At 32.8% G+C, this 14,978-nt stretch overlaps 2 protein-coding genes across 2 annotated transcripts; one reads left to right on the forward strand and one right to left on the reverse strand.

Annotated features, from left to right (window-relative positions):
• Positions 1 to 37: 37 nt before the first annotated feature.
• On the forward strand, positions 38 to 6,049 carry LOC102602572 (DNA replication licensing factor MCM5). The gene is made up of 18 exons (XM_006343631.2): positions 38 to 429; positions 1,586 to 1,729; positions 1,827 to 2,006; positions 2,083 to 2,181; positions 2,288 to 2,424; positions 2,539 to 2,644; positions 2,909 to 3,043; positions 3,114 to 3,191; positions 3,381 to 3,485; positions 3,610 to 3,701; positions 3,784 to 3,916; positions 4,012 to 4,107; positions 4,361 to 4,452; positions 4,544 to 4,634; positions 4,769 to 4,878; positions 5,094 to 5,223; positions 5,323 to 5,424; positions 5,646 to 6,049. Exons 1-18 carry the CDS (start codon positions 130 to 132, stop codon positions 5,727 to 5,729), a joined length of 2,214 nt encoding a protein of 737 aa, XP_006343693.1. The 5' UTR covers positions 38 to 129; the 3' UTR covers positions 5,730 to 6,049.
• A 1,080-nt stretch (positions 6,050 to 7,129) lies between these two features.
• LOC102602909 (leucine-rich repeat receptor-like protein kinase TDR) lies at positions 7,130 to 11,160 on the reverse strand. Its single transcript, XM_006343632.2, has 3 exons — positions 10,364 to 11,160; positions 7,880 to 9,917; positions 7,130 to 7,648 (listed from the first exon to the last, which is right to left on the reverse strand). Exons 1-3 carry the CDS (start codon positions 10,910 to 10,912, stop codon positions 7,344 to 7,346), a joined length of 2,892 nt encoding a protein of 963 aa, XP_006343694.1. The 5' UTR covers positions 10,913 to 11,160; the 3' UTR covers positions 7,130 to 7,343.
• Positions 11,161 to 14,978: the final 3,818 nt, after the last annotated feature.

A 14,978-nucleotide genomic window follows, 5' to 3' on the forward strand; every position in this document is an offset into this window, starting at 1 on the left:
CAAAATCACCCTCCCCTTTTGTTAAACCCTTCTTCCAGAAAGAGAGCCAAAGCCCACAAAGAGAAAAACATAGAGAGAGTGGAATTTTAGTCAGAGAAAACGAGAGATTTCTAGAGAGAGAAAGGAGAGATGTCTGGCTGGGACGAAGGAGCAGTATACTACAGCGACCAAGCTCAGTTTCCTCACGGCGGCGGAGCCACCGGAGACGCCGAAAATGGAGGGACGAGCCGCCACGTTGTACTCCGGAAGTTCAAGGAGTTCATCAGGAACTTCCCTGATAAATCTCAGCCGAATGTGTTTCCTTACAGAGAAGCTCTTCTCGAGAACCAAAATTACCTCATTATTAACCTTTCTGATCTCCTTTCCTATGAACGGGACCAAACCCTACCTGAACTCCTTCGACAGAACCCTGCTGATTACCTTCCTTTGGTATGCACTAGTTATATTTCTGTTTTGTGTTGTTTAGCAGGATGTGGATGTGATTTGTTGTTGATGAACTTGATAATTTGATGGATTTAGTTTTTATTTTTTTTGTTGAAAATGAATGATTATGATTTATGACTTTGAATATGTGGTTGATGAATTTGGGAGTTTAATGGATCTAATTTGCTGTTTTGTTGTAATTAGATGTGGATTTGTTGAAATGAATGATTAGGACTGTGTTGATTTATGGCTGTGAATTTGTGGTTGATGAACTTTAGAGTTTAATGGATTTAATTTGCTGTTGTATTGTAATGATATTTTGATTTGTTGAAAATGAATGCTTATGTTGGATTATGATTTATGTTGCTAATGAAAAATGGTTACTGATTTATGATTTTTTAATGGTTTGTTATATTGTAATTGTGTGTATACTAGTAGCTTTTTGCACTTGCAGTTTATTTTGGATAGGATTATGTTCGTTGTGACAAATAATGATGGTCAGACCTCCATGTTTAACAAATGGGTGCAGTTTTCACTAATTTGGCTTTTCAAAAATGTAAATGTATGCATTTGTGGGATTTGCATATGCTTGCATTTTGAGTTATTAAATAGTTGCATTTGGGTTTGGGGCATTGTTGTTAGGTATAATTAGTTTAGTTGCAAGTGTGTTTGTCCATATTCACTGCTGAAAGGCTACATTACTGTTTGAATAGAGGCATGAGAAAGGTTTCCCTTTGACATAATAGTTTACCCCTCTAGATGCAGATATATTACATTATTCGTTTCTAAACTGTGAAGTGAAGAATGACAAGTACAATAATTGAAAGGTGTAATAAATGTCTAGCTATGTCCTCCTATAGGTGCCTGCAGTGCTGTCAATCATGCAAACAATATTATTCATTTGTTATAGGTGAATGGCTCGTGAAACTTTGGGACCTGTTAATGAATTGTTCTAGATACAAATTGGACTTTGTTATTCATGTATAGTAATGCAGTTTGTATGTGGCAGAACTAAAAAACTTTTTGCAAGTGAAAAGTATGGTTAAGATCAGTGTATCATTGTCTTCAATTACATGAAATGTTGATATATCATTAATGTGGATTTTTTAAGAACCAACTAATGAATGACACTTGTTTTTTTTTTTGTATCCTGGATTTATAGTTTGAAACTGCAGCAGCTGAGGTTCTTGCTAGTTTGAAATCAAGGGTAGCTAGTGAAAGTGGAGAAATGGAGGAGCCGGAGATTGGTGAAGTACAAATACTCTTGAGGTCAGAGCAGGATTCAATGTCAATGCGTTCCCTTGGGGTTAGTTTCTGTTTGAACTTTTCCTTTTTCTTGATTATCTTAGACTTTCTCTAATTGATGAACTAATTCCCATATTTCTAAACCTTGTTTTGTTTAGGCACAATGTATATCAAAGCTGGTCAAGGTATCTGGGATTGTTATTGCTGCATCAAAGACTAAAGCGAAGGCAACTTATGTGACCTTGCTATGTAAGAACTGCAAAAATGTGAAGATCGTCCCATGTCGTCCAGGGCTTGGAGGAGCTATTGTACCACGTTCTTGTGATCATGTTCCTCAGGTTTATGGAATGAAAACTGGGAACTCTTAATTTGAAGTCTAATTAGGTGATATTCTAATGGTGGGAATTTTTGCAGGTGGGAGAGGACCCATGTCCTATTGATCCATGGGTAGTGGTTCCAGATAAAAGTAAGTATGTTGACCAGCAGACACTCAAGTTGCAGGAAAACCCTGAGGTGAGGAAGCATTTAGTTGCAGAAGAGAAGCTCTACTGCAATCAGTAATGGCCTTCTTTATGTCATATTCTCATTTTATTTGTGTTTTTTGTTGAGGTAATTATAGGATGTTCCTACTGGAGAGCTGCCAAGAAATATGCTTCTATCAATAGATCGTCATCTTGTTCAAACTATAGTGCCTGGTACAAGGCTTACGATAATGGGGATCTACAGTATTTTTCAAGCGTCGAATTCATCAACATCGTAAGAGTCCACCAAGTGATAAAAGGAATTCAATTTTGTAGTGTTTGTCACTTAATTGTTATCAATTCTTTTTTTTTAAACTTCTGGGTTACTATGTTCTGAACTGGGATGCAGTCACAAAGGAGCTGTTGCTGTTAGGCAGCCTTATGTTAGAGTTGTTGGATTGGAAGAAACAAATGAGGCCAATTCTCGAGGGCCAGCCAACTTCACAGTAGATGAGGTAATTTCTAAATTATCAATACATGTGGTGATTGAGAGCTTTAAGCTAATGTTAGCAGCATTGTTTCAAATTTTACTCCAAACTTGAAAAAGTGGTCAAGAGAAATTTGGACATAATTTACTTTTTTGCCTCTTTTCAATAACACGGGCCCAAATGCTGTTTGGAGTCTTTGGACAGCATTATTTTTTCAATTTTGGTGTTTGTTTTAATCTGATTGGATATTATTCCCTTGTGCATCAGTTCTTATGGCCTTCCTTTTTGCAGAAAGAAGAATTCCTGAAATTTGCATCTGATAGTAATGCTTATGACAAGATATGCTCAATGGTTGCTCCCTCAATATTTGGGCATGTTGATGTCAAGAAAGCTGTCACATGCCTTTTATTTGGAGGGTCAAGGAAGGTATGCCATTTTCCTTCAATGCGATGCTCTTTGTTTATTTATTGGCTAATTGCTAACTATGTTTGTGCAGTTCTTGCCTGATGGTGTAAGATTAAGAGGTGATATCAACGTATTGCTCTTGGGGGATCCCTCAACTGCTAAATCACAGGTCAGTTAAACTCATTGATTAAAAGGTGGCATTGTTGATATGGAATTCCATTTTCATGAGAGCCTTTTTTTTGCTGAAGCATGAGCAATTTAATTTGGCATTTGGTTTGCGAGGTTTTCTATTGTTATTCATCCTTGTTTCTATTTCCAATGCAAATGAGAGTCTGAATTATTTTATTTTACCATGTAGTTTCTAAAATTTGTGGAAAAGACGGCCCCAGTAGCCGTATACACATCCGGCAAGGGATCTTCAGCTGCTGGTCTCACAGCTTCTGTCATTAGGGATAATAGCTCTGTAAGTTTCTATATTTACCTTAGTCTAGAAGCCATTTCAGATAAATGTTCCATTTTCAATATTTTCAAATGATGAGTTTCTTTATAGTTTATCATAAATTGATGAGTTTCTTTTTAACAATCAGCGTGAGTTTTACCTAGAAGGTGGAGCCATGGTCTTGGCAGATGGAGGAGTTGTCTGCATTGATGAGTTTGATAAAATGAGGCCAGAAGATAGGTAGATTATAGTTAGAGCTCTTTTCTTTTTTCTACTATTTTTTCTCATGAGAATTTCTCAAGAGCTTCTTACTGGTTACTAGAGTGGCTATTCATGAAGCAATGGAGCAGCAAACGATTTCCATTGCGAAGGCTGGAATTACAACAGTCCTTAATTCAAGAACCTCGGTGCTTGCTGCAGCTAATCCTCCATCTGGACGCTATGATGATCTCAAGGTTTCTATAATTCCTTGCAATTGTTTTATGCTTTTACAATTTTCTGCATATTGTGTTGGCATAAAGCAGGAGCTGAAGTGCTATTTTCATTGCAGACTGCACAAGATAACATTGACTTGCAGACAACAATTCTTTCAAGATTCGATTTGATTTTCATTGTGAAAGACATCAGGAAGTACGATCAGGACAAGGTAAGACAAAATCCTAGCGCTCTCAATTCTGTGGGTGAAGTGAGCATTTTTGTGGTGTGGACTTCACTTTGTTCAAGAAATTAGGCGTCTAGATAGTGCACATAGTGTACTGGGCAAGAAATCACAAATAAATGGGTATTTAATTTTCAAAATATTTTCATTGATGTAATTTGAAGCAGACTTCACTGTTGCTTATTTTAGTGTAAGAACTTCCAAGAATGTGTTCACTTACTGAGTGTTTCTTTCTCTACAGCGTATTGCTAACCATATTGTCAGGGTCCATGCATCTGCTGAAGCATCTAGGGATGACACTAGAACTTCTAAGGAGTATAATTGGCTGAAAAGGTTGGTCTTTAATATGGCTTGAAGTTATGCACTTCATTATTATTGTAACTTATAAGGTCTAGATGTTGAAGCAAATGTGTTCCTGTTGCAGATATATACAATATTGTAAGACCAATTGCCATCCGCGACTATCAGATTCTGCAGCCTCAATGTTACAAGAAAGTTATGTCAAAATTAGGCAGGTAATTACATCAGCAGGCTCACTATGGAGATTGTCCAGAATTAGACATCCAAGAACATTTCAGTACAAACCTTTCTTGATTATGAAAATGCTGTACATCTCAGTGATATTTGTTTCTTCTGTTATCTGCTACAGGATATGAGGCGACAGTCAAATGAAACTGGGGAGGCAGCAGCAATACCAATTACTGTGCGGCAACTAGAGGCCATAGTGAGGTTGAGTGAAGCTCTCGCAAGAATGAGACTGTAAGTAGCCACAATTATAAGTTGCGTCTTTGTCACTTGCATAGAATCAAATGCTTCGAGGTCTATCATCCTGCCATTAACTATGCCATTTAAGTTGTTTAGGAGAAGTCCCTTTTCCATGTGTTTCTTTTCACTGTTATCTTTATCCTTTCTTTCAGCTCCTATACAAGCAGTTTTTTAATCAATAATCTACCTCTTTCTTATCATGATTTTAGCTCCCAAGTTGCAAATGAAGATCACGTTTCAGAAGCAATTAGGCTCTTCAACACTTCCACAATGGATGCAGCACGATCTGGAATCAATCAACACATAAACCTTACTCCTGAGATGGCAAATGAGATAAAGGTTTGTCTCTTGTGCCACCAATACTCACATTAATTTTTCCAGCTATACATCCTTACAACCACAGAATCTAACAGTGTTAATTTTTTTGTGGATGAATAGCAAGCTGAAACCCAAATTAAGAGAAGAATGGGTATTGGTAGCCATATATCAGAGAGACGGCTAGTTGATGAACTGACCAGGATGGGCATGAATGAATCAATTGTAAGAGTTGTCCTTTCAATGTTTCATATATATATATATATATATATATATATATATATATATATATATATATATATATATATATATATATATATGCCTTTCTCATAATATATTCCCTTTGCTCCATTAATTTGATTTTTGGTGGTGCCCATCTGATAGCTCTTTGTTCAATGATAATACTCTTAAGACCTTGTGCTGATGCCAGCGCTAAATATTGTCAGGTAAGAAGAGCACTGATAATTATGCATCAAAGGGATGAAGTGGAGTACAAACGAGAACGGAGAGTCATTGTTCGGAAAGCCTAAAGATTTGATGTCACAAGTACAGTATCCCCCAGCCAACTGATCACATAATTTGATGCCCTTAGGAAATCAGGCAGAAATATTTAAATTGTGGATTTAGATAGTGCCTCTCAACACCTCTATACATTAGTCTACTGATTAGTGAACTGCAAGTGTAAAAGGTGTAGGAATGCCCATCCACTCTGGGTCGAATGGTTGGAGTTATTTTGAGCAATCTAATGTATTTTATTTGTGACTGCACCAGAATGCTGATGCGTTGTAAACTTTTTCTGCAGTTTCAGCAGGATATGTAGAATTGGTTTTTAATGTAATTTTGATTTAAACTAAACTCTAAACCTAGGCAGCAAATGATCGTAGGATTTGCACCAGGTAGCTGACACTCTTAAAAATGAAAAGTGAAAAATTTATGCAAGTTTTTTTCGTTTGGAGGGGAGGGGATGGGGGGTCAAAATAAATCGAGCCCCTCTATGTGTACACATTCCATGTGCTAAACGAGGGTATATTCTTGTATTGTTTAATTCGATTTTAGAATTTTAATCCTAACTTAAAGAGAGTAATGCAGGGGTGAAAACAATGAGGCAAAAACTTTTAATGAGGAGATAGAGCTTGAAGAAAATTGTAATTTTATGGTGAACAAAGTACATAAAGAAGCTAGAATATCTTCCATTGGGATAAACATGCTGTGTATAAGCATTATTTTCATCATGCTTATACATTAAAATGTATGATAATTTTGTTTAAGTGAATACTAGAAAGCTATAAGCTATTGAAACGTAAGGTTTTAGAGTTGAGAAGTATTTAAAAATTAAACTTGTGTTTGACCATTAATATAAATTAAAAATTATTTTTAAATCAAAGTTGAGAACATGATAGGACAACAATTGAAGGATAATCATTTTTTTTGTTTTCCTACCCGATATTCAATATCCGTATTGAAGCCCGACTAAATCTAAATTCGCACATTGCAAAACCCTTTGGGGACGACGATGCCAACAAGATTTTTTCCATTCTCAAAGGCTTAAATTCAAGACCTCTAAGAAAAAATTCCAATCAGCCCATCACAATCCATGTTTGTTTTGAATAACTTTTGGTGACTCAGTAGCATAAAGTACCACATGAATATGGGAATAGTTAACTTTATAATAGCATTTCATTCTCGAGAATAAAGTTGAACAACAGTTTGAAAACATCTAAAAAAAAAAAAAAAAAAAATAGAATAACAGACCTTATATTGCTGAGGATAGAACTTACTTACATTCCTCTACTTTACATCAAAACATTCTATTCCTGACAAAAGAAAAGGCATCAACTTCTTGACCAGATGAAGTAACAAAAAACAACTGAAATAAAAGACTTTTACAACATATTTTGTTTTTAAACAACTAAAAAAAAAAAAAAAAAAATAGAATAACAGACCTTATATTGCTGAGGATAGAACTTACTTACATTCCTCTACTTTACATCAAAACATTCTATTCCTGACAAAAGAAAAGGCATCAACTTCTTGACCAGATGAAGTAACAAAAAACAACTGAAATAAAAGACTTTTACAACATATTTTGTGCTTCAAAATTTCTAATCATGTCTAAATATTGGCATCCTAGTTCAAGAACATCATTAGCTTTGTTTCTTCAAACCAGTAACAAGCTTTAGTGCATCTTCCATTGATGGCCTATCTGAGGGTCTAACTCTGGTGCAAAGTGAAGCAACTTCAAGAACCAGTTTTATTTCCTCTTGGACCGAGCTCGATGGAGCAACATCATTCTCATCCAAAACCTCTCTCAAAAGAACCTCCTTGGAGGTGTTCTGAATGCTCGTCGCTGCATTTGACAGCTTCCCGTTGGTTAAGATTTCCAGAATGAGCTCACCAAAGTTGTATATGTCCCTGTAAAGTTCTTCCTGTATAGCTCGTTCGATTTCACCTGTTTGACACAATTAAACAAGATTCACAACCAGTAATAGGGAATTCTCGCTATGTCATTCAAATTAAGATCATTAAACACTTCAATTAGAATTGAAGCGGAGCCTTGGAGCAACAGTCAAGTCGCGTCTCCTTGGAGCAACCGAATTCTGTCTAATAACTAATCTTATATTAAGATTGCTAACTAATTAACAAATATTAATGCAGACTACATCAAAGTATAGGTGCATACCTGCTTCATTTCCAACTCTTGCTACCGACGGACCATTATTTAATTGAATCAAGAATTTAACACCGAATTCAGTCAAATGAGGTTCCATGTTTTCATCAAACACAATGTTATTTGTCTTCAAATCCCCATGAGGTATCGCGGGGTAGCAATCATGATGCAGGTAACACAGCCCCTTAGCAACTGCCACAATGATTTTATGCTTGGTCGCCCAATCTCTCTTCGTCCTGATCCTTTCAGCCAGATTTCCATTAGGCAAGTAGTCACACAACAGGTAAGCCATACACTTGTTGTAGCAAAATCCCAACAATCTGGTCATATTCTTGTGCCTTGCATTGCCCATTCTTGATATCAAGTCCATCATAGCATTCATTCTCTCCGGTCTCCATTCGATCTTCTTCACCAAGACGGTAATTCCTGTTGGCAGAACAGCTTTGCAATCAGAACCTGCCAAGGGTGGCACCATATCTGTGGCTTCTTCAATAGAATTGAAGCTCCTCAAAACATCATTTGCTGTAAACCGAGGAAATCCACTAAAAGAAACCATTTTCCACTGCCCTTGACCTCTTCTTCTGAAGTAAAATACTCCGAAAAATGCAGCTGTAATAGCCAACACTATGATTCCACAGGTTATGAGAACCCATGCCAGCTTCTGTGTCTTTCTGCTTCCTAACTCCAGTCCATTCGGTCCACGACAAGGCCTCAACTGTGTCCCACAAAGCTTAGGATTACCCCAGAAGGCACTACTATCCATCACCTTAAAACTCTTATCAAAAGGAATCAAACCTGAGAGATCGTTGAATGACACATTAAGAAGTTGCAAGCTGGAAGAACTTCCGAACTTGGCCGGAATAGAACCGCTAAAACTATTGTGTGACAGGTCTACAACACTAATATCAGGAAGGCTAGCAAGTCCAACAGGTATCTGACCACTTAAATTGTTGTTAGCCAAGTCTAAGCTCACAAGATTTTGGCAGTTGCTTATGCTTTGAGGGAGAATCCCGGAAACATTGTTCGTACTCAATTCAAGAACCAGTAAGGATTTGCAAGGTCCAAAAGGAGGAAAATCTCCTGAAATGCTACAATTTGTAGCTGAGAAATTCTGTAGTGCATACAAAGACAATGTCTTCTCCGAGATTACGCCTCCAAGATTTGGATTATTAGACACATTGAAGTATTCAAGATTGGAAGCTAAGGCAATATCAGTAGGAATCCCTCCAGTGAACCTATTTCTAGACATATCAACATATGACAAATCAGGAAACTTGCCAAAGTTCAATGAGATATCACCTGAGAATAAATTGTCTTCGATACGGATCCGAACAAGAGAGGAACAATTGGAAAGTGATGGAGAGAGTCCACCAGTGAAATTATTTGAAAAAAGGATCAACCTTTGTAACATCCCACCTGAACATATACTTGGTGGAATGCTACCAACTAAATAGTTTGTTGAAACATCAACATATTTCAGCTTTGAATATTTGCCCAAGTCTTTTGGGAGTGAACCTTTAAACCAATTGTCCCATAAAAGAAGTGTATCAAGCTGTGGAAGCTTTGCAATTCCTTCAGGAACAGTTCCACTTAAGTCATTGTACATAACACTAAGCAAGTTTAGATTTTTCAACTCCGAGAAACTCTCGGGGATTGGGCCTGAAAGATAATTATCAGAAAGATCCAAACTTGATAAAGATATGATTTTTCCAAACTCCCATGGGATTTTACCACTAAGCTGATTTCTAAACAAAAAAAGTGACTCAAGATTGGTCAAATTAGTCAGCTCTTTTGGTATTGAACCAGATAAATTTGCACTAGCAATATCAAGATACTGAAGCTTACTCATATTCCCAAGTTCCCAAGGTATGGTTCCTTCATAAAAATTATAACCAATCTCCATATGAATTACTGTTTTCAGCATCCCTAATTCTGGTGGTATTTTACCACTCAAAGAATTTCCAGCTAAGTGAATGAAATCAAGATTCTTGAATGAGCCATACTCAGAAGGAATTGGACCACTGAAATAACTCCCTGCAAAATTCAGTACCTGTTGGGATCGAAATAACAACGCGTCATGCAGAATCCAACAAAGCAAATCTTGAACGACGATAAATGAATAGACAAACAGAACTATACTAAAACAGGCATAAAACTAATAGTATAAAAGAAAGATGCGGCTAAACTATCTATTTTTGGAAATTTCACAATCCAACTATTAGTTGTTCACTTTTTTTTACCTGAACTATTACCATCTATGTATTAAAATTGATAGTTAGAGTGTGAAACTCGTGAAAAAACATAATTCAAACTTGTTTTTGACCATTAAAAACTCTAAAAGAAAGTATAGAAACTATGGAGAGAACTATCTCTCCATCTATAAACAAGACTCTTTTAACGACTACACTTGTGAATGCTAGTGTGTTGTTATGTGATCAGATGTGGAAGAAAAGTTGTCCATAATTCTCAAAAAAACAAAGCAAACCCTAACAGTACCTTGAGTGACTCAATTTCTGAAGCATCTTTAGGCAAAGGACCAGAGAAGCTGTTACTAAAAGCATCAAGAATGACAAGAGAATCAAGATTTGAAATCCCACTTGGGAAATGACCAGAAAAATTGTTCCTGCTAATATCCAAGCTTCTCAAATTTCTCAACTTGAAAATCCCAACAGGGAGTTTCTCAGAAAATGAGTTGTGACTCAAATTCAGCTCAACAAGGTCTGAAAAAACACTAAATTGATTCTCTGACAAAACCCCACCAAGATTTTTCACAGAAAGATCCAATCCAATAATCAAAGAAGAATTTTCATTGCATTTCACACCAGACCAAGAACATGCATGAATTTTATCAGTTGAACCAGAAGGCAAAATCCAATCTTTCAAACTGTTGGAATTATCAAGAATTTCAGTTTTTAAGCTCAAGAGTCCTTGTGTAAAAGGATCAACAGCTAAAACAGGGAAAACAAGAATCAAAGATAGAAAAATCAAGAAAGTAGTAGTGATGTACAAAGGCTGAAAAAGTTTTTTCCCCATTGGGACTTGCATCAGTAGTAGTAGTAGTGAAAAGTAAGGGAAACAAGAAGAAGAGAAAACTCAAGAAAATATGCAAAAATAAATAATATTGTGTCACCCCCTTATGTAATATTTCTACAAGTTCTTTTCTTGCATTGGGACTAGAGAAAGATTGATAAAAACCTTGAGGAATCAACAACAAAAACAAAAAAAATCTTGATTAGTTGTAATGAGAGTATAATTTTTGAGGAGCAAACACAAAAAAAAACATGGAGTTAATGGTAATTGTTGACCAAGCTAATTTAGACATTATGATTATATGAACGAATGAAAAATACTTTCTTTATTAATTTTTACTTGACATGTTTCATCTTTCTAGAATAAAATAACATAAACTTTGATTAATGTTTTAAGATATATCTTTTTTATTATATTAATATGAGAAGGATTGCAACTTATAGTGTATTTCAAATATTTTTGAAGAACTAAATTTATAATAATTAAATTAACTTAATTTAATTTGATTCGAAGTAAAATGTGATAAGTAAACGGGAAGGGGAGAATAATTTTTGAGTTTGCTTTATATGAGGAACAAATAAGGGTCCATTTTAAGAAATTATTTGTTTAATAAAAGAACTTTTTTTTGCAATTATTTTTTGGTGAGGTGAGAAAAGTAAGGCAAATGGGGACAATTGAGCATATTTCTTTATTATCTTCCTTTTTTGTCAATTCAATCCAAATCCATACACAAACGGTTATGAAATCCTACCTTTCTTGGAATTTTGCTTAGTACAATTATTCTAGTAAATTAAATTGGGAAAAAATAGTGAAACACTTTATTTGAGGTAATTAATGATGTGACACTCAAAAGAAAAAATGTTTCTAAAGTTTCTTGGATTTTTAAGTGAAGTATTAGTAGTAAACCTTCATTTGTACTTCATTAGTTACAAGTTGTCTATGAACTAAACCATTTCATAAAAATGGTCAATGCAAGAAAGGGTAATTTTGGAATGATAAAGTCCAATTTTCAAGGCAAGGCTTCTTAGATGGATTTATATTATGTATAATACTAGAGTCAATGAAAAAAACAAATTTTTTATTTAAAAAGTATTAAATATTCAAGATTGTAGGGTGTATAATGACTGAAAATCCTATCAAATGAAGGATTAAATAATACTATAACTAATACATATACATAAAAAAATAAAATATAAAAATATAAAAAAGGTAGGGTAAGGCATAATTTATAATTACCCCACAAAGATATACTCTAGTCTAGGGGTTAGATGGGTAAACAATCAATTACTAGTATTATAATTAAGTATCTTATTACTTTAATAAAAACAAAGCAATTGGAGAGGGCCACAAGAGGGGAGTGACATAGTACTAGGAAGTATATATATACTAGATATAGGACCCCGTGCCAGCACGGGGCCCAATATATGTTACTGTTTCTGTTTTAATTTATGTGGTACATATGAAATTTGAAGTGAATCAATTTTTTAGTATGTTTTTATATATTTTAAGTTGCTAATTATTTGTATTTAGAGTATGTTTTACGTAAATATATTAGAAATCACAATAATTAACAAGTTAATATAAAAAAGAACTTATAAAAAATTCATTGACTTTTGAAATTTCATTTGTATCACATAAATCAGGACCGAGTAATATATATGAAAATTACATAAAACGTACTATAACTCAGAATAATTAGCAACTTAAAATATCTATATATCTATATTTCTCTCAATTTATGCGGCATAGATGAAATTTTGAAAGTTAACAAAAACTGTTTATATGTTTTGAAATATTTTAAGCTATTAATTATTATGATTTATAATACTTTTTACATAAAAAAATTATTTATATAAAGTATAAAAGAGAAAATTTAGAAAAAGGAAACATAAATGTCAGCAGGAGTCCAATCTATGTTAATTTCTATGTTTTAATTATTGTAATACCGATTGAATTTGGAGAGCCAACTAAAAAATTTTAAAGGTTTTTTTTTATAAATTTTAAGTTGTTAATTATTATAATTTATAATATTTTTATTAATTTTAAACCAATATATGTTTTTCTCTGTCTCAATTACATGAGACATATGGAATTCGGAGAGTCAACTAAAATTTTAAAATATGTTGAGTTGTTAATTATTATACCTTATAGTACTATTACGTGATTTTCAAATAAAATATGTATTTTTTAATTTCAATTTATATGTCATTGATATAATTACATATATTAAGTAATGAAGAATTAATGTGTAAATTATGTGACACCTATGAATTTTGGAGTGTAAATCAAATTAGTTATATGAATTTGTTTTAAAAAGCGGTTAATTATTATAATTTATAATACTTTTTATATATTTTTTAAATGATATATATATATATATATATATCTTTATGATATTGATATTAGTATTATAATAAATTAAATTTTATTATTTTAAATTTATGATCTCAATTGTCAGCCTATGCCACATTATAAAATGTTCCAAAGTAGATATCAGATTTACAAAAATGTCGATGCCAGCTAAAGTAATAAAATAACATCTAAGGACATGAACCTATATATGTATATATAAAGCTGAATATTGACAATTTGATGTGGCATCTCTCTATGACCAGTATTTGTATTCATCTTTTTTTTCCTTTTTTTGACATTTTATCTGTGTTTTGTATTTTTTATTTGTATTTTAAAAAAAAGTATTTATGTCATACCCGATTAATTATGCCCTTTATAACATCCATTACACTAATATAGATTTAAGTAAATGAAAATGGAAGATGAAAAGATAAAAACTATTCATTTTTTATAACTGTTTATAATTATTTAGCCTATAAAATAAAAACAAAATAGTTGAGCATTTGTAACAAATAAGAACAAATTTCTTCACTTTGGCTCTTCTTCTTCTGACGATAATGATCAATATATGGTATTAACTTTTGTCGCTAAGATGTCCATCAAATTTCTAGGTCATGTGACTTTTTTAACAAAAGAGAAAGAGAGAATATCTCATTATTCTTGTGAAGACATTGATGTAAAGAAAGAGATTATGTAACAAAAAATTCTTTTCAAAATAAAAGACTTTTTGAAAAAATGTTTATTCCTCCTACAAGGAGAGAAAATTCATTGTGGTTGAGAAATTTATAAGAAGTCTGATTAGTGTTTGAAAGGGTAAGAAAAATTATTCGGAGAAAAAATCATTCTATTTATGGAATTCGTATCAAATTAGGAGGAGAACAAGCAAAAATTTATTTTGTAATTTGAAAAGAGAGAAAATTAGATATTATTTATTTCAATGTCATTATTCTTCTAATTTCTTTCTTCTTTAATTTTGTCTTGATTTTTTGTATGTTTAATTAAAGGTTTTTTTTCTTATTTATCTTTAATTAAAGTTTATATATATTTTCTTAAAAAAGAATTTAAAAAGATGATCATATTTAGTTCCTTTCCTCATCAATGCTATTAATCTCATAATTAGTGTTATTTATATTATTTTCTTAATTACTTTTTTTTCTTTCATTTAATTATTTATTTGAAGAAATTAGTTATTATAACTTTATAAGAATTACACATGTATTTTTACATAATTGATTTGTTATTTTTAAAATTTTTGGATCATTCTTCATCTTAAAGTTCCTATCTATATGTAATAATAAAGCTAAAATAGAAAATGTGGGGTGACACCTTCTTAGCAATAGATACTTATTTATTCTGATCAATGTTTCTGACATTTTTTGTTATTTTTTCCTTAAAATAATTGTTGCCTCGATTTTTAGTTTTAGTTTTATTTTTTTAGCATTTTCTAATTTTAAAAGACTGAAAAATTTATATTGAAAATTTACAAAATATAAAAAATGATTTATTTAACTCCTATCATCATCAATATTATTATTAATTTGTTTTACTTCTTTTCTTAATCTTCATTTCATCATTAATGTAATTTATATCATTTTCTTACAGACACACATATATATATATTTGTGACATTTCTTAGAAGTTAGGATTACTATTTATTTAATTTTTAAAAATTTTGAATTCTTTTGTCATACTAAATACAACATGTTTTATTATAATTACATTCAATATA

Source organism: Solanum tuberosum, unplaced genomic scaffold (genome assembly GCF_000226075.1).
Source record: "Solanum tuberosum cultivar DM 1-3 516 R44 unplaced genomic scaffold, SolTub_3.0 scf00047, whole genome shotgun sequence".
NCBI classification, from domain to species: Eukaryota; Viridiplantae; Streptophyta; class Magnoliopsida; order Solanales; family Solanaceae; genus Solanum; species Solanum tuberosum.